At 39.2% G+C, this 18,849-nt stretch overlaps 1 protein-coding gene across 3 annotated transcripts in view; it reads left to right on the top strand.

The window, feature by feature from the left end:
- Positions 1-18,849, top strand: part of LOC134213509 (P protein-like) — a 92,510-nt gene that overhangs the window by 10,592 nt on the left and 63,069 nt on the right. For all 3 annotated transcript variants that reach the window (XM_062692633.1, XM_062692635.1, XM_062692636.1), the window contains exon 2: positions 7,208-7,618. In XM_062692633.1, coding sequence (XP_062548617.1) covers positions 7,545-7,618 — 74 coding nt within the window. In that variant the 5' untranslated portion in view covers positions 7,208-7,544. The remainder of the gene's footprint in view (positions 1-7,207; positions 7,619-18,849) is intronic.

The following is an 18,849-nucleotide window of genomic DNA, read 5'->3' as shown; positions in this document are numbered from 1 at the left end:
TTCAGTCGTCAATCCCCAGATAATAAATATTTTGTTTTCATGGTTAGTTTTGTTTCGAAGAGCTTTTTGTCTCTCTTTTGCGAACCCTGATTTTGGTCGACTTCTTTTACAGTCGACTCTCTACATCTCGATGTTCTATATCTCGATATCTCTCCCTATGTTGATGGTTTACTCGGTCCCTTCACTCTACATACATCTGGGCTATTCTAGATCTCTAAAACCTCCCTATCTCGATATCTCTCTATCTTGATGTATCCTATAGTCATATTTTGTTCAGGATTCTCTCTCCCTATGTCGATATATTAGGGTAAAATCAGCAGTGATTCAAATCGTTCGGGGCTGTCAGTTTGAATATGAATCTGAAACATTAATTTTCCCAGCAGCTGTTCTAGATTCATTTTTTATACCAGTCAAATGTCAAAAAAATAAAACTGGTATAACGCTCCTTTCTATTTTCTGCAGATTTGAACCACGATTGAATCACGAGATTCAAATATTTTCCAATTGTTTTGGTGTATGAATGCGTCATTTTCTTTACGGATCAATCCACTTTGCAATTACGGCGCCTTTCTTAGCGCCAACATGATGATTTTATTTAATTGAAAATTTGAAAAACATGAATAGAACACTGCTGGGGAAACCAGCGAGTTTGTTCTATGTGGCTCCAGATTCAAACTAGAATAGTGGTCGAAAATTTAGAATGAAACTGAATCACTCCTGATTTCACTCTATTAGACTACTAGACCATCTCTTCTTCTTCTTCTTCTTCTTATTTTCGCTTGAGCGTCAAGCTCGAAAGGGCCAGTTGCTCAGACTATATGCCCTAGACCATCTTTGGACAATAACAAACACATAAAAAACAAGATATGACATATTTGTTTTGTTGTCGTTTTTCATGGCAACGAGCTTTTCTTTTTATCTGATACCCATTTCAATTTTCCTTCCATTCCTTGATCTCTCCTTATCTCGATGGTCCCTTCAATATCGAGATGTGGAGAGGCGACGGTTTTTGTTTGTTGTTTTATTATTTTAATTTATTCGGATTCCGGCCAGTACATATAAGTTGTCTCCTTTCAGATCGGTCCATGGCTGCACCTCACCAATCACGAAATTTACGGAGGGTCAACAAATCGTCTCCCAGTTTTGCTATCCTGCCTTTTTGTGACCGTCGGATCGCTACCTATCGAGAACCATTGTAACCGGGTTATTGTCCGGCATTTTGGCTACGTAACGACCCACCGTAGATGTTCGATTTTCGCGGTTTGAGCGATGGGCAGTCATGTAAAATGTCATCTCCATGTCATTTGACTAATGTGATCATAACTTTCTTCAGAAGACAAATTTACTTCATAATTTTAGATGTACTGTACGCTTGAGTTGACGCTGGAGGGTGAAATCTCTCCGAAATGTTAACACAAAAACGTATATAATGTCACAGAAGATGCTATCGCCTTCAGTTAAGCATTTTATGTTGCATCATATACGATTTTGTGTTGACTAGGGTGTCATTTGAATGACATTTTGCCTCCCACGCCCCAGATTACATATTTACAGCAATGTTTTGTTAGATAAAGTTGTAGGCACATTTAAAGCGCTATAAATTTGCCATACCTCATGAATTGATAGCTCACTTCTGAAAAAAGTTCTGAGAAAATTATACAAACGAACGCAAATTACATTTCACAACACTTGCGATGGGTGATTCTTCTAACAGCTGATGCAATTCGTGGTTCATTCACCTCTTTCCGTTTTTGCAATATGATGAGAATCTGCAACTAGCCAACTTTTGAAGACGAACGGGGTTAGAAACCGATCGATTATCTTCCTCAATAATGTCTCAATACTGGTTGAAGCTTTCTGGCTCCATGGTGGGACATAGCAGCTGAAAAAGGATACTCCGTTTGACTATGGTAACACCCTTGATATATGTGTGTACAAGCTGCTGAGCCAGCAACAAGCTCGTCGTGCAATTCGCCGCCTCCTTAGACCTGTCAGCCCAGTTGCCGTTATTGGCAAAGACGCTATACGGATCGGTTAGAAGAGAGTTTAGGGACAAAAAGTCGAAAGACAAAAGGCCGAACGATAAAGGGTTGAAGGACTAAAGGTTGAGGGGACAAAAGGTCGAAAAGGACTTCTGTCTTTCTTCTCTCTTTTTTATTCCTTTTTCTTTTTTCCTTCGTTTTTTTCTTTCGTTTTTCTTCTTATTTCTTCCATCTTACTTTTTTCTTCCTTTTTCTTCCTTTTTTCTAATTCTTTCTCTCTTCCTCCTTTTCCCTTCTTCATTCTTTCTCCTGTTTTCTTTCTTCTTTCTTTCTTTTTCATTCATACTTCATCCTTCTTCGTTATTCCTATATCGGCTTAGAGAAAGTTACTCGCCCATGCAATCAACCGCGCCTGGCATTTCATGAAAGGTCAAAACCGTTCAGAGCTCAAATTTCAGATTAGTGAGACGAAGGAGGAAATCATCAATGAGAAAACTTTCCGAGAGAAGGATTATTTTATAATATTTGTGGAAAATTAATGCACAGCTGTAGAATGCTTTATTCATTCTGCAAGAGTAAACCGTAGAACATAAAGCAACAGACCAGACACAACACATAGTTACGGGCCCAATAGCATAGCATAGCATATGAATTGTGCAAATGGTGGGTATGCATTGTGCAAATGGTGGGTGGCTATACAACTTAAATCAACTTAAATGTTAGGTGATATCCAACATATAGTGTCGCAGAAAAGGCATTTGGAGTCCATACTTTTTCCATATAATGGGATTTCACCTAACCAGTATCACAGTGTATACCTGGCAACGTCCTTACAATCGCCGAAGAAAGGAGGGAGTGTTAGTTCAACATCTACTAGTGAAAATGCAGGGAACCCATACTATCTTTATAGATGTCGTAGGAACAAGGATTTGGATTAGTAGGGCAGGTTGGTTATAAGGAACTCTATTCGACACTAAAGAGCATTATTTATTGGTATTTTAAATTAGGCCTCCATAGAAATGCCGGAAAAACCTAATATGTTGCTCGAATTTTTCACCAAAGAGTAATTTTGGAACGCTAAATTTATTTTGAGGTGAGAAATGTTATCCAACATATACTATGCTACTCAAGTACTTCCGTAAGCCGATGCCTTAAGGTTTGGAGCATTAACAGCGTCCTCATTCTAATATTGAAACAATCTATTTTCAGCTTTAGAGCAGCTAGGAATAAATCACCAAATTAACCACCGGAAAGTAGATAAACTACCGCGCAATCACATTGCTTAACGCCGCCTACAAGGTACTCTCCCAAATTTTATGCTGCCGACTCTCGCAAGAGAGTTCGTGGGGCAGTACCAGGCGGAATTTATGAGTGAACGCACCAGGTGCACGCCGTACGTCAGGTATTGCAGAAATGCCGCGAATACAACGTGCCCACACATCATCTATTTATCGACTTGCAAGTCGCATATGATACAACTGATAGGGACCAGCTATGGCAGCTTATGTACGGAAACGGATTTCCGGATAAACTGATACGGTTGATCAAGGCGACGATGGATCGGGTAGTTCAAGTTTCTTCGAAACGCACAGAGGGTTACGGCAAGGTGATGATCTTTCGTGTTTGCTATTCAACATCACTTTGGAAGAGGTAATACGAAGGGTAGGGATCAACACGGGTGGTATGATTTTCACGAAGTCCGTCCAGTTATTTGGTTTCGCCGACGATATTGATATTATGGCACGTAACTTTGAGAGGATGGAGGAAGCCTACATCAGACTGAAAAGCGAAGCTAAACGGATTGGACTAGTCATCAACACGTCGAAGACGAAGTACATGATAGGAAGAGGTTCAAGAGAGGACAATGTAAGCCACCCACCACGAGTTTGTATTGGTGGTGACTAAATCTAGGTGGTTGAAAAATTCGTGTACTTGGGCTCACTGGTGATCGCCGATAACGATACCAGCAGAGAAATTCGGAGACGCATCATGGCATGAAATCGTACGTACTTTGGACTCCGCAAAACGCTCCGATCGAATAGAGTTCGCCGCCGTACCAAACTGACTATCCACAAAACGCTCATTGGACATGTAGTCCCCTACGGATACGAGACTTGGACGATGCTTGTAGAGGACCAACGCGCACTGGGAGTTTTCGAAAGGAAAGTGCAGCGTACCATCTATGGTACGTTGCATCAGCTGTTGGGAGAACCATCCATCGTTCTCACCGCGAGCCTCGAAAGAAGGCGGTGGGCCGGGCACGTAGCCACGATGTCGGACAGTAATCCGTTGAAAATGGCTCTCGACAACGATCCGACGGGAGCAGCGGGCAAGGTGTATCGATCAGGTAGAGGACGATCCTCAGACTGCGTGGATGGCGACGTGCAGCGATGGACCGAGCTGAATGGAGAAGACTTTTATGTATTGCACAGGCCACTCCGGCCTTAGTCTGGTAATAAATAAAATAAATGGGCAGACGCGTAGATTTAAAGGGGCCTTCTTGGCCTCCTTGGCCGTGCGGTAAGATGCACGGCTACAAAGCAAGACCATGCTGAGGGTGGCTGGGTTCGATTCCCGGTGCCGGTCCAGATAATTTTCGGATTGGAAACTGTCTCGACTTCCCTGAGCATAAAAGTATCATCGTATTAGCCTCATGATATACTAATGCAGAAATGGTAGCTTGGCTTAGAAACCTCGCAGTTAATAACTGTGGAAGTGACTAATGAACACTAAGCTGCTCTGTTCGTTTAAAACCGGGCAATGCGTCCATTTATAGAAGGTATAATTTCTTCTTCCTGCCTCATACCGGACAGACGCGTTGATTTAAAGAAGGCATCATTACTTTTATCTGCCTTATACCGGGCAAACGCGTTTATCTAAAGAAGGTATTATTTATTCTGCCTGACTTATAACGACCAGCCGCGTTGATTTAAGAAGGTATCATGTCCTCTATTTGCCTTATACTGGGCAAACGCATTCGTTTATGGAGACATTATTTCTTCTTTGTGCCTTATATTGAGCAGACGCGTTCGTTTAATGAAGGCATCATCTCCTCTAATAGCCTTTTAGCCGGTAGACGCTTGCATTTAAAGAAAAAAAATCTTTCATTTTTTTGCCTGGCGCATTCATTTATGGGAAGTATTATCTACTCTATTCGCCTTATACCGGGCAATCGCATTCATTAAACCCTTTCTTTCCCACTTTCCTTGAAAATTTCAATACGAAGGAAAAAATGCTACACTCACAAAAAACTCCGCATTATATTCATGAAGTGAAGCATGGATTTTTGCAATGGGGGTTGCGAAATGGATTTCATATTTTCAACACATATATTCCATACGCCCACATGCATTGCATGAGTGTTCACATATACTATCTATGTGGGTCATAGAATCCATCTATGAATTTATATGCAATTAAGTATGTGCCGACGCATGATATACATATTTCAAAATACATGGATTTTTGCCATAAAGTATGTGTCGAGTTTCCTGAGTGTTGTTTGTTGTTGAGAACAAAAGTTGTTTTGTATAGCTTAAAAAAGTGGAAAACAAATAATCAATACCAAATTTACAAAACGACTTATCTGCTTTTGTAAACAAAGAATCAATCGTCGATTTGTCGAATCTGAGAGCACTCCCACGCAAACCAACGGCATCAACACATAGGTGAAGACTTTGACTACCTGTTGATGGTGTTAGTTTGGGTGGGAGTGCTTTCAGATTCGACAAATCGACGTTTGAATCTTTGTTCACAAAAGCAGATAAGTCGTTTTGCAAATTTGGTATTGTAATAAAGTTTGGTTGTAAATCAATAGTTACTTGATTGTTTTCAATATTTTCACTATTTTTACACAAAATTGATTATATGAGCAGTATGATGGAATCATACAGCTGTGCTAAACATTTTATTTTTATAAGAAAATTATTTTGAGCTTTTAGTGGAATGCCTTCACTTGTCATAAGACGAGTTAATACAATCCCATTGAATTCCACCACTTAATTGTATCTTGGCAGATGCGTATTTCGACCTCGACAGTAAGGCCGTCTTCAGTGTCTCGTACTTGACTCGACTGTTACTGTTAAGGTCGAAATACGTATCTGTCACGATACAATTAAGTGGTGGATTTTGTTTTTGTTATTGGAAAAATTCGATGAAAGTTGGAAGGTGTACAATTTGAAGGAGTTCTACAGCTGCGAAAAAAGGGTTTAAGAAGGCATTTTTTCCTCTGTTCGCCTCATTTCGTTTCTTACTCAATTTCGTAGAATAGCATTTTTCAAGATAATATAAAACAAGAGAATAAAAAAGGTTGGTTAAACAAAATCTTTATTGAGTTTCTCTAAGTAACTCTAAGAAAACGTCTAAGACGAGTTTAGTGTTTTCCATTTAATTCCAGTGTCCAGTGTCTTCTGTGTCTCGTACTTGACTCGACTTGGGTCGACAAGTCGAGTCAAGTACGAAACACTGAAGACAGCCTCACAGTTGAGGTCGAAATACGTATCTGTAAAGATAACAAAACGTAGAAGAATTAAATGGAAAGTACTAAACTCGTCTTAGACGGTTGAATACATTCCACTAAATATTTTTTTCTAATTCTAAATAGTATTTTTTTTTTGAAAACCATGTTGCTCTATAATGGTTTTCAAGACCGTTATAAAACCAGAAATGTTACTTCGGAATATTTTCTTTTTGCGATTCATCAGTATCTGTTCCGAAATGTTTTCGGGATAATGGCCTTTCGGGGTAACGGCATTCGGGGCACTGGCATTAGAGGTGGTGGGGATGAGCCCTTAAGCAGCCTTACATCTACGCCCTCACTCAGGACCTTCTCGGCCAGCTTTCTGTAAACCGAACGTTCGCTTCCGTTTCACGCTTCAGCATCAAAATCAATTACCCGCATTCTAACTGTGATTATATAATTGATGAATGCTGAGTTCCAAATATGATTATATAGTCCCATTTCTAAAAGCCCAAATCTGACATAATAGATTCCGGATTGGATAAGTAAGAAATTGATCTTTATTTGTTTCACCCCTATGCGCGTTTCTTTCAACTCATGCTTTCGCAAAATTACTGGAAAAAGCACGTGGTTTCCGCTTATTTCTGCCTTTCTCATACTCTTTTTCATTCCTTGTCTACCCAAATTGGTGTTTTATGTAGCATACGTATATTAATGCAACTCGCAGATTAAACTTTGATATATTTGTCTTTTCTTTATTTCACAGATGCTGTGACGTTGTACTTTAGCAATAATTACCAAATCAAACCACCGAAAGAAACAACGAATTCTCAGAGGATAGATTTACAATTACTTACCGCTTCGAAGAATTACACTACTAGTATTCATCTTCAACAGCCATCGAATAATTTCATCGAGTCCGAGACCGAGCTACGTGCCACATTAGCTAGAGTCTGTTTCACTGCCAACATCACCTTGTTAGAACAGATCCCCTCTTTCCCATACCTGCCATCATCACTAAACAAGTCATCAAAATTGCTTCCCCAACACCATCGTCGGAGGCTTCACCAGCCACAGCAGAGCCCGATTCGGGCCCCGTCAAAATGCGTCTGAAAGGCGCGCGAAAAAGCTTCAGACGGCACAGAGGCAAGCATGGAATGGAGTTTCCCCAACCCAGGTGAGTGAGAATTGATGGTCATTGTGAGGGGAGTATGCACGCGGCATCGACGGCTACACTTGGTTCACCCTGGACAATGCTAGGAACATTATAGAATCGTTTGGGAGATCTAGATACTAGATAGTGGACCCATCACTACGATTTAGTATAATTCACTGTGTGCTGTCAAAGTCCTTCGATAGTTTAGCATTCTCAACCAAATCACGATCCCATGCATATACGAGTTCTACATATAACTATTGTTCTGTCATAACCTTACGATGCACATCATTCCGGATGGGGTACGAAATTGAATGCCATCATCTAGTTTGGTGATAGGTAAGTGATAAAAAATGCAATAAAATCTGCGCGATACTGGATTTGGCCGGATCCAGCCGTCGCGTTGTCCGTTCATTCATTCATGGCATTCGTAGCCATTAATGAGCTCTCTCAATACATATTATATTATGCATGATCTATTAACGCTATAATGAGATCAGGTAATACAGTAGAAGTAATAATAAGCAGGGTTAATTGAGTAGGAAGCGTGAAATGGAATAGTAACATTTGATAAAAGAGGCAATTAATGTTTTCATATTCTGAAGTAGGAACAAGATTTTCAATTCTTCAGCAGAAATTAACAGCATTGTCTCAGATGCTAACATCATCTAGTTTTTGGCTTTTCACTACGAATGTGAGCTGCACACGGTATTTAAAAAAAAAAGTTTTCAATTTTGCTATTGATACTTTTTCTGAAAAAAAAAAAGCATAAAATATAAAAAATATTGGCATTATTAGGTTCAAATCATCTGATTCAATGTATATGCAAATACTTTTACATAACCAGCCTTTTGATCACGGTTGAAACCTTTGAAGCGCAATAGAATCGTATTGATTTTTCCTCGCTATCAGCGGTTTGTGCATACCGTTATCAACCGCATGCTAAGCGGGACGATATAGCGATTTATATCGGGCTGACAGAAGGTTACTCGTCAATGCAATCAACCACCCCTGCCACTTCATGAAAGGTCAAACCCTTTCAGAGCTCCAATTTCAAATTACTGAGACGTAGGAGAAAGCTGGGGAAAGCTTTCCCAGAAGGGATCATTTTCTAATATTTGTGGAAAATTAATGCATAGAGGTGGGGTAGGAATGCTTTATTTAGTCTGCAAGAGTAAACAGTAGAACATAAAGTAACAGCCACAATACTCAATTAATCAAATCTTCCAGTTATTCAATTCATTTGGAGTTAATCATTGTTTCATTGCTAAGAGCCAGCTAAGTTCCAGTGTGGTATGACGTCAACTATTAGAAGAAGAATGAATGCCATGGATTCGTCATGGGATATGGCAATCAGCATCAGCTTTCAAACGTAACTAAACAGATGTCAAGCCCCGCAACGATGCCGCCAGTATTACCTTCCAGCGAAATGACTGAATTGATGGAACAGTTATTTGATTCGTTCCATCATAACCCGCCACAAATAGCTGGCTGATGCCTCGGCACATTTATATGTATCTATGTTTATTTGAATTAATGCTTCATTATGCTAGCGCGTCACAGGAGATCATGATATAATATTTATGAAGACTCCCTGATGTAGTACATCGCGTGATAAATCTGTCAAACATGAAGATACATGACGTTTCTAGATAAACTTAATTTATAATTATTGTGTATGTGGGGATTGATGATATCTTTGCATTTTAACATGTGTTGCCCTTTTGTAAACTCAATTTCAATGTACCTATCCTATGGCGTGATTGTCAATCTATGACTGTTCAGAAAAATAGCTCCATTTGATAGATTTTTGACTTTGATATTTTCGAAACCACTGATTCACTGCACCTACTAACAAACTGGATATCTTTCTAACATGTTTGTGCTATTTAAAATAGGTAATGGGTATGCAAGGCTAGAACACAAACACCTAATGAGATGGTTTTGTTCCGAACATGCCAGACCTCCTACCCAGACATCATCATGCACGGTGATGTGCAAAAATTTAAACGATCGGTGACCCAGATTCACCATGTGTGAGCACTTCGCAAATCTAATTGGCTTGCGCTTGAATATGTTACCTGATGATATTACGCCGCACCGGTACTGTTTAGCAAAAAAGTAAATTTGATCGCAACTTATTGAAATATTTTAGATTTTTTAACATTATTGCAATTATCAAAAAATATTAGTTAATCAGTAAAATGAAATCAATAATGTAATATGAATTCTTCAATACGTTGAGTGTCATCTTATATTTTGTCAGGTAGTCTGCTCATGATTTTTTTGTCAGACAGTCTGCTCAGAAAGCTCATATTTGAGAGATTTTTAACCTTTGTTTTTACTACCTTCCTTCATCATCATCTGCTTGACGGTAATTGAAAAGAAAACGTGGAAAGAAGATGAGAGTCCTGCAAGAGAATATTCGCATTTTTTGCATATTTGGAACGATGTTTCTTTGTATAACAAATGCTTGGAGACCTCGTTATTTTTTCTTCCTAGAACGACTATTATTTCCTAAAGTGATTGAGTTGTGATGGCGAAAAATAGCAAGCACACGGTGGGACCTATAAAACGATTTGTCCATCAAGAAATGTAGAGCTTAAAATGCGAATCGTTTCCCCGTCAGTGAGCAAAACAACACGCGCCCGCAATTCAGTTCACTTTTGTTGATTAAATTGAGTTTGTGCTGCAAGAGCGCTTACACATAATCAAATCCAGTTCCCTCTAGATCGATGACTTTCACCTGTTTACGAGAAATAATTTGGTTCTTGTTTATACTACCCGTGGTTGGTTAGGTGGAGCTTTGACCGCATCGTTCGTGGTATTATCACTATTTTGGGAACGAACAACAGCACAGCCAAGCGAATTGCTTATCAGACCAAAAGTCATTTCCCAAAAAAGCTCATCTAAACATTACAATTGACGTTGAAATTATAAAAAAAATCAGAAGGGTTGTGTACAAGTCACGGCCGCCCGACGTAAACTACACAAAACCTTTTTGGTGCAATGATAATTCTAGCATTATGTAAATATTAGGTTGTTAAACGCTACAGCCACCATCTATGCGCGAATAAATTCAATGCACGTGTAGGCGCTTGTGATTTCGTTACTGACGCTAATTTTATATCGTCGCCAAGTGGTTATGTTTTGTACTTTGACAAAAATTCATCTCGGATCTACTTTCTGGTGTATAAAATTGTGGTTCTGAATAGAACCAATTTATTTTGAATAATATGCATGCCCAATGTCTAAGGGCAACAAAACCAAAGGCAGAATCTTGCGAGCCAATTTTACTCTTCGCAAACAACAGCCGAATCCATCAATACGCTATCATATTTGGCTCCACCCCAGTACCCCGAATGTCATTGTCCCGAAGGCCACTACCCCGAATGGGACAGTACCCCGAAAGTCATTACCCCGAATGGGACACTACCCCGAAATCCATTACCCTGAAAGGCCATTACCGCGAAAACATTCCGAATCTGTAGTTTTTTCCAGCATTAGTTTTAGCACCCACAGATACTGATGAATCGTAAAATGACAATTTTTGAAAACAATAAAAGTATATATGTACTAATTAGAGTTACCTCGAGAAAGGCAATAAAGGTTCTATAGCCCTCTCCATCCCCATTGGTGTCGGTGCTGTGTTTACAAAATTTTCCTTTGTTTGCTGTTAGAACTGTCATATTTTTCTTGTTTGCTGTTAGGAAAACAACAAACAATGCGTGGAAACACTAAGAAAAATATCACAAATTTGAACTAGATATCAGGTGAAAATGATAATTTTCATTTTGATTCAGTGTGCAGCAAAAAAAATTCACTCTGTGATAGTGTTGGTAAAATCTGCTTGGAGACCTCAATTTAACCAACATTTTACTTCAACTATCATTCTACGCCATTATTGTGAGAAGATGAGGAGTGAGGAGTGAGGATGGCTCCACCCCACTACCCCGAATGCCAGTACCCCGAATGCCATTACCCTGAAGGCCACTACCCCGAATGGGACAGTACCCCGAAAGCCATCACCCCGAATGGGACACTACCCCGAAATCCATTACCCCGAAAGGCAATTACCCCGAAAACATTTAGAATCTATAGTATTCTATTATTATGTTTAACACCAACATATATCGATGAATCGCAACAGTTTTTAACCAACCAGTTTAACCAACAGTTTTGATTTTTCTTCTAATTAGCTTTAATTGTCATTCCTGTCATTATGGCCTGGAAAAGTACTATTCTACGAAATGGAGTAAGAGATCCTTTTCTTCCAACAGAACGCGTTTTCCCGGTATAAGGTAAACAGAGGAGATGATGCCTTGTTTAAATGAACGAGTTTGCCCGGTATAAGGCAGACAGAGGAGATGATGCCTTCTTTAAATAGACGCGTTTGCCCGGTATGAGGCAGACAGAGGAGATGATGCCTTCTTTAAATGGACGTGTTTGCCCGGTATAGGGCAGACAGAGGAGATGATGCCTTCTTTAAATGGACGGGTTTACCCGGTATAAGACAGACAGAGGAGAGGATACCTTCTTTAAATGGTTGTGTTTGTCCGGTGTAAGGCACACAGAGGAAATTATGCTTTGTTTGAATGAACGCGTTTGCACGGTATAAGCCAGACAGAGGAGATGATGCCTTTTTAAATGGACGGGTTTGCCCGGTATAAGGCAGACAAGGAAATAATACCTCCCTTTAATGAACGTGCTTATACCTCGATAAGGCACACAGAGGAAATACTGCCTTTTTAAAAGTAACGTCTGATCGATAGAAGGCGAAACGAGATGATGCCTTCTTTAAGTCAACGCAACTTCCCGAAGACAAACAAGATCTCCCTTACTTTCACTCTCATACACAAACCCCCTTACTTACTCACTTCCTCTGTCTCACTAATTATTACTCATTCACCCACTCTTATTCATTCACCCACTCTTACTTACTTAACTACTCTTACTCACTCATCCACTTTTACTCACTCATTTACTCTCAATCATTCGCTCTCTCTTTCTAGCTCATTCTTTCTCACTCACTCTTACTCGATTACTCTTACTCGCTCGCTCACTAACTCTTACTCGCTCACTCACTCTTACTCACTCACTTAATCACTCTTACTCACCCATTCACCCCCTCGTCGATTCTGAGATTTAGATCACGCTTCATCCAGAATCCGTTGCTTTTACTACAGCGACCAAGGAACGACTTCTACCTTGTTGCCCTAGTAGCCATGCTGACGTGGACCGCAATTCCCTTCAACTCTCTGCATTGTGCATGCAAACGTGCTGCATAATCTCCCCCTGCCATTCAGGAATCTTGAAGAGTACCATACGAAGTGGAACGGGATCTTAGAATACTTAGTTCCATACTGCATTGAAACAATTTCAGTTCCAATTATTGTTCATTCATATGAATTATGAATAAACTTTTGTTGAGCACCTTAGTATATGAAAAAGTCATTAGAAAATAGGAATCGAATGTAAATGAAACGTTCGTTATCGACACAGGAGCATGAACGCTTCTACTTTTGAAGTGTTTAACATTTGAGCATGAGCATGAGCATGAGCATGAGCATGATTGACCGCCCACGGTTGCTCCTCCGTTATTGCCAGGTCAGCTGTAATTACACAGAGAACCAACAGATGATATTTGGAATCAATACCGACGCCGGCCGTGTCCGAATGCAGGTCAATTGAGGAATGGGTAGGAAAATGTTGACGTGATACTCGCTTTGATGGAAGCCGACGAGTCATCTGCACGGGGTAGGAATTGTAGCAGGGTTCGTTTTGGTAAACGGTTGCCGTGTGTAACGTGTAGTGATTATGAACGTACAAAGCAGGACGAAACAACGCAGATCTCGAGATCATTTTTTCAAACACGTTTAATAGCGTACTAATTATTAATATTTTTCTATCATACAAGGCAGAACAAAATAACGCGGAACTCCTTCTGTACTTTCAAACGCGTTCGATCGTGCACTTCAAATTGTTCATCCATCGCGAGGATAAGCTCAAAGTGAGCGACTGTTCATTTGTTCCATGACTAAAACGCCTACAATATTATTTCTTTAACGCGAGAATATGCATCGCTCACAGTGAATCCTTTTTGTAATATTCATAACGCGTAGAAACAATAAAGAAAAATTATGGAATTGTTTGAGCTATTAGTAAAAATGCATTGTGAGGTGAATTTTTATCCAAAAACGACGACGACGACGACGACTTCTTGAGGAATGCTTCGTATTCCAATATTTTTCCTCCCAGAACTAACAAGCGTGTAATCGACTCAAACGAAGTTTTTCTTCCCTGCTCAACTATTTAATCACTCGAATGCAATGACTGACCACCGCTACCAGCTTCACGGTATCTGAGGAAAACTAGCCTAGGGCTAAAAACCTCACTAATAAAGATAAAAAAAAGCTTTGCGGCGCCAGCCTATGCGTGCAGCAGAAAATCAGCCGTCAGAGATAAATACATCGAAATTCATCAGAACTAAATTCCCTAAAGAACGATATTCATCTCGAAAAAAAAAACAGTTGCACCATATGATTAATTAAACAAATAAACAACTAAATATGACAGTGAATTTTCGTCTATATGGTATTTATACTAACAGTCATATCACTTGATATAAAATACTATGGTGGCATAGTTAACATATCTAACTCACATTGAAAACAATGTTATTGACGACGCGCATCATTATTTCTTGTAAAAAAAGTCATAATAGGGCCAGGCCTGAGTCGGCTGAAACTGTATGATTTCGAGGTAGTATGTATAGATAGAATTCATACAATTCATATAATAAATATAGTGAAATTTGTGAGAAGCATGAATTTCAATATAATGTACGATACGATTTTCTAAATTTTTCTTCTTCTTCTTATGAAATGGCGGCCATTGAGAAGCTTTTAATTAATAGTCAATAACTGAGTAAAAGTCAATAGAATATCACATTGGAAAGCAGGGCAAGCCTCAGTTGGAATGCAGAGCCATTGAGGAAGAAGAAGAAGAAGATTTTTACTACTAGCTACTAGCAAAAGTACCCGAAGACACCAAGTGTCTATCGATCATAGACATTATAGGGTATGTTTAAGCTACATATTTATGTAATCTAAACTGGCATTTATTGTTTTGAAGGTGTACCTATATAAAAAAAATCAGGGACTGATTCTTTGGTAATACTTTCTTTGTTTACGATGAGCGCTTATCTGGTTACAACACTCGCGGCTTCTATAATTTATTACATGATAAGTATTCACAGAAAATGTTATCGACAGCATATTGATGTAGAACTTAGAGAAAGTAGATGAAGGTAATGCTGTTCGTATTTAGTTCTATTTAGTTGTCAATCGGATGCAAATCATCATTGAAGAAAATAGAACAGAGGGTGTAAAAGGAAACGGCTCACCGGATATAACTGTAATTCACCCAAACATTGGAAACAGCACCATTATCTCCTTGAATTTGTAACCGAAGAGCACTTTTTTAAATGTTTCTGTTCAATTTTGAAGTGTTTAACATTTACTCATTAAAAACTTCGAAAAACATGATAAAATAATGAATTAAATCAACTACTCCTGACTCGAATTTCGTCCACCGGGGACGGATTTCGAATCAAAGGACCAAAATCCGTACAGCTATTTTTCAACTAAATATTTAAATTGAAACAGTCTGATTGACTAAACTACTACTGTAAATAGTTCGTTACGCACATTGAGAATCGATCCCTTCGCAATTAGCAATTAAAAATGGCGGCACAAACTCCGCGTTTAGTGGGTGGAGATTTGTTTTTGATTTTTGTTTTAATTTCAGAGCCTTCTTTCCAATACTATGCCCTAAAAGCTTACTGCTAAGAATCTGAACAGGATAAGATTAATTGTTTCTACATTAATTACCTTTAACCCCCTTTAATTTATTGATATCTCATAAGGTGGACGGATTTCGGTGCTGTACGGATTTCGGTACCGCACGGTAACATTTTTTTCATTGAAATGAAGTATAAACTTGAAATAATGACTAATTCGGGGTACTGGCTCATTCGGGGTAGTGTACCATTAGGGGGTGTGGCGTTCGGGGTAGTGGCCTTCGGTGTAATGGCATTATGGGTAATGGAATTATGGGTAGTGTCGTACACGGACAGATAAATCAACCCAAACTTTGAGTTCAATATACGCACTATTGAGAATATCGCACAAAAAATTTACCCAAATTTGGGTAGTTTTCCCTTTCTTTCCCATGATTGCTATCAAAACTAGAGCAAGATGCAAACACCTCACCGAGGTCGCTCATTAATAACCCAAATTTGAGTAAATTCAATATTCTCTATTTTGGGTTGATCAAGGTCCATTTTGGATAAATTAAACTCAGCATTGGGTAAATTGTTTACATGGGATTAAAGGCAAACTACCTAGTGCCAGAAAAGTCATTTTACTCAAATTTGGGTTATTGGCCCAAACCACGGTTTTGAGTGCAAACAACCCACTTTTGGGTAGTTTTGGTTTTCAGTGTAGAGTCGTGAGGATATAACGCCTTCTTTCAATTAACATAAGGCGAACAGTGAAAATAGTGCCTTCGTTAAATGAACGTGTTTGCCTGATATAAAGCAGAAAAAAAGAGATTTGACTGCTTAAAATGAACGTGTTTGCTCATTTTGAGGCGAATAGAGAAGATGATGCCTTCTTTAAATGAATGTATTTCCCTGGTATAAGGCGAACATAGGAAATAAAGCCTCTTTTCAATGAACGCATTTGCCCAGTTGAAATAGGACAGAGTAGATAATGCATTCTTTCAATGAATGCGTTTGTCCGCTTCAAGGCGATCAGGGTTGATGATGCTTTCTTTGGATAAACGCATTTGTCCGGGATAAGGCGAACAGAGGAGATAATCCCTTTTTTTTTTTAAAATTAACGCATTTGCGTAATACGGTGCGAACATAGGAGATAATGCCTTCTTTTAATGAACGCGTTTACCCGGTTTAAGGCGAACATAGCTGATAATGCCCTTTAATGAACGCATCTCCCCGGGATAAGGTGAACAGAGTAGATGAGTAGATGATTATTTTAATGAATGCAACTGACCGGTTCTTTAAATGAACGCATTTGACCGGTATAAGGCGAACCGAGTTAAAAACGCATTCTTTAAAGGAACGCATTTGCCCGGTATATAGTGAAGAGAGTAGATGATGCCTTCTTTAAATGAATGCATTTGCCTGCCGTGCCGAGTTGATAACACCTTCTTAAAATTAAAGAATTTTCCCGGTTTAGGGCAAACACAGGAGATGTTGCCATCTTTTAATAAACGCGTTAGCCCGGTTCAAGAGGACAGAGTTTATAATGCCTTCTTTTAATGAACGAATTTGCCCGGTATAAGGTGAACAGTGGAAATAATGAATGCTTTAAGTGAACGCGTTTGCCTGATATAAAGCGTTTACCCGATAGGATGCCTTCTTTAAATAAACGTATTTGCCTGTTATGAAGCAGAAAGAAGAGATAATGCCTTCTTAAAATGAACTCGTTCACCAGGTTCAACGCATCACCTACTCGGTTTCTTCGTGCCGCATGCCTACCACGAAGATGGTCGCGCAACCAAAAGTCATGATGATTTCCGTAATCACTTCTTCACATATTTGATTGCAAGTCACTATGGATAGACTAGATCAAACGAGAATAGCTTCTCAAATAAACAAATAGTAGGAAGTCGGGTAACATGGAGGTATCAAAAACCCCTTTATATGTTAATTCAAATTGATTAATAAAAAGGTTTTAAAACACTTTCCGAGTGGCAGCTGCTGCTTGAAGAACAATAGTATGAAGTTTTCGTTCTTTGGTGTCGTCATGCCGATTTGGTTGCTGGAAAGTTATTGTCGTGTGCGTCAATGACGACGATGCTACTGTGACATTTCGGGCTGCGATGATGACTATTATCAGCCCTGCATTTATTACAGGATAATAGTTTCAAGCGGATAATAGATTCAAATAGTTTCAGTTCAATGAAACGAATCGCACCGTTGAGTACCGAGTCTGACACGGTGAACCTTGTCAAAGGTATGGAAATGCTTATATCATCTTCTAAACTTAGACGTACATGTTCATGGTAGAATTAGCATTTCCATATCATTGTAAATCGTTTATCTTCACGTAGAAGTAATATACTCATATCATTAATAGTGTGCTTGTCAAAGAACTATCGGCTCGAAAAATAAGTACGGATATACGATCAAAATCCTCGTGAAAAATAGGTAATTTGCTCGACTGAAGTTGCTTTACTGTTGTATAATTCGTAAAACAAGTAATTATTATTCACTATAAACTTGAAATCATGACTGATTCGGGGTAGTATCCCACTCGGGGTGATGGCATTCGGGGTAGTGACACATTATGGATAATGGCGTTCGGGGTAGTAGCCTTCGGGGTTACAGCATTATGGGTAATGGAATTATGGGTAGTGTCGTAGAGTCATCATATTCAATACATTTTCTTGTCAACCACTTGCCGACGACCGCCGCTTGAACCGATACAAACGCCATTATATTTTCACCATGCAAATAAATTTTTGTAGCGTCCTGCTCCGATGTGCGCCAAGTGATTATGATTTTTACAGCCCTGGAAAATTATAAGGTATTCGCTGATTTTCATACAAAATGGTCGCGTTTGAGAACAAATATCTTGCGATTAGATTGAAGACATATTTGACATCCCAGCCTAAAATGACCTAAATTTTCAATGAATCGCCTGCTTTGAGCGTGCTTACAACGGCACACTAGGAGTTAACTTTCTGAAATCAGTATGGCGAAAGGCATCTAAGGCTCGATTTTTCAAAGTTAAGCACCTTCATCGAAAAAATATTTGGTAGGCGTAGTAGCGGACACCGTCCTACATAACCGGTACCAAATAGTTTTTCATCAAAAAGTTCCTAATTTTAAGAAAACCCGCATTAGATGTCTTTCACCATACAAATTTCTTGCGGTTAACTCATGCTGGCTGTTTGCGCATATACGATAGCGCCTGGATGTGGCAGCGGCGGGTAGAAAATCAGCCACTGCCAATAATTCATTGATGATGGTTTTTGTATGTACATTTACTGAAAAGGCTCTTTTGAGTTGTAAATAATTATAAAACCACCACTTGTATATCTCGGGTACTTATTCAAAAGGACGTATGTGATTTTGTAAACAAAGATTCAAACGTCGATTCGTCCGATCGGATAGCCCTCCCACGAAAACCATCATCATAGAAAGATGGGGAGGCTTCGGCTAC

Source organism: Armigeres subalbatus, chromosome 2 (genome assembly GCF_024139115.2).
Source record: "Armigeres subalbatus isolate Guangzhou_Male chromosome 2, GZ_Asu_2, whole genome shotgun sequence".
Lineage (NCBI taxonomy): Eukaryota > Metazoa > Arthropoda > Insecta > Diptera > Culicidae > Armigeres > Armigeres subalbatus.
The sequence above is the reverse complement of the archived record's forward strand: the minus strand, read 5'-3'. Positions and strand labels throughout refer to the sequence as shown.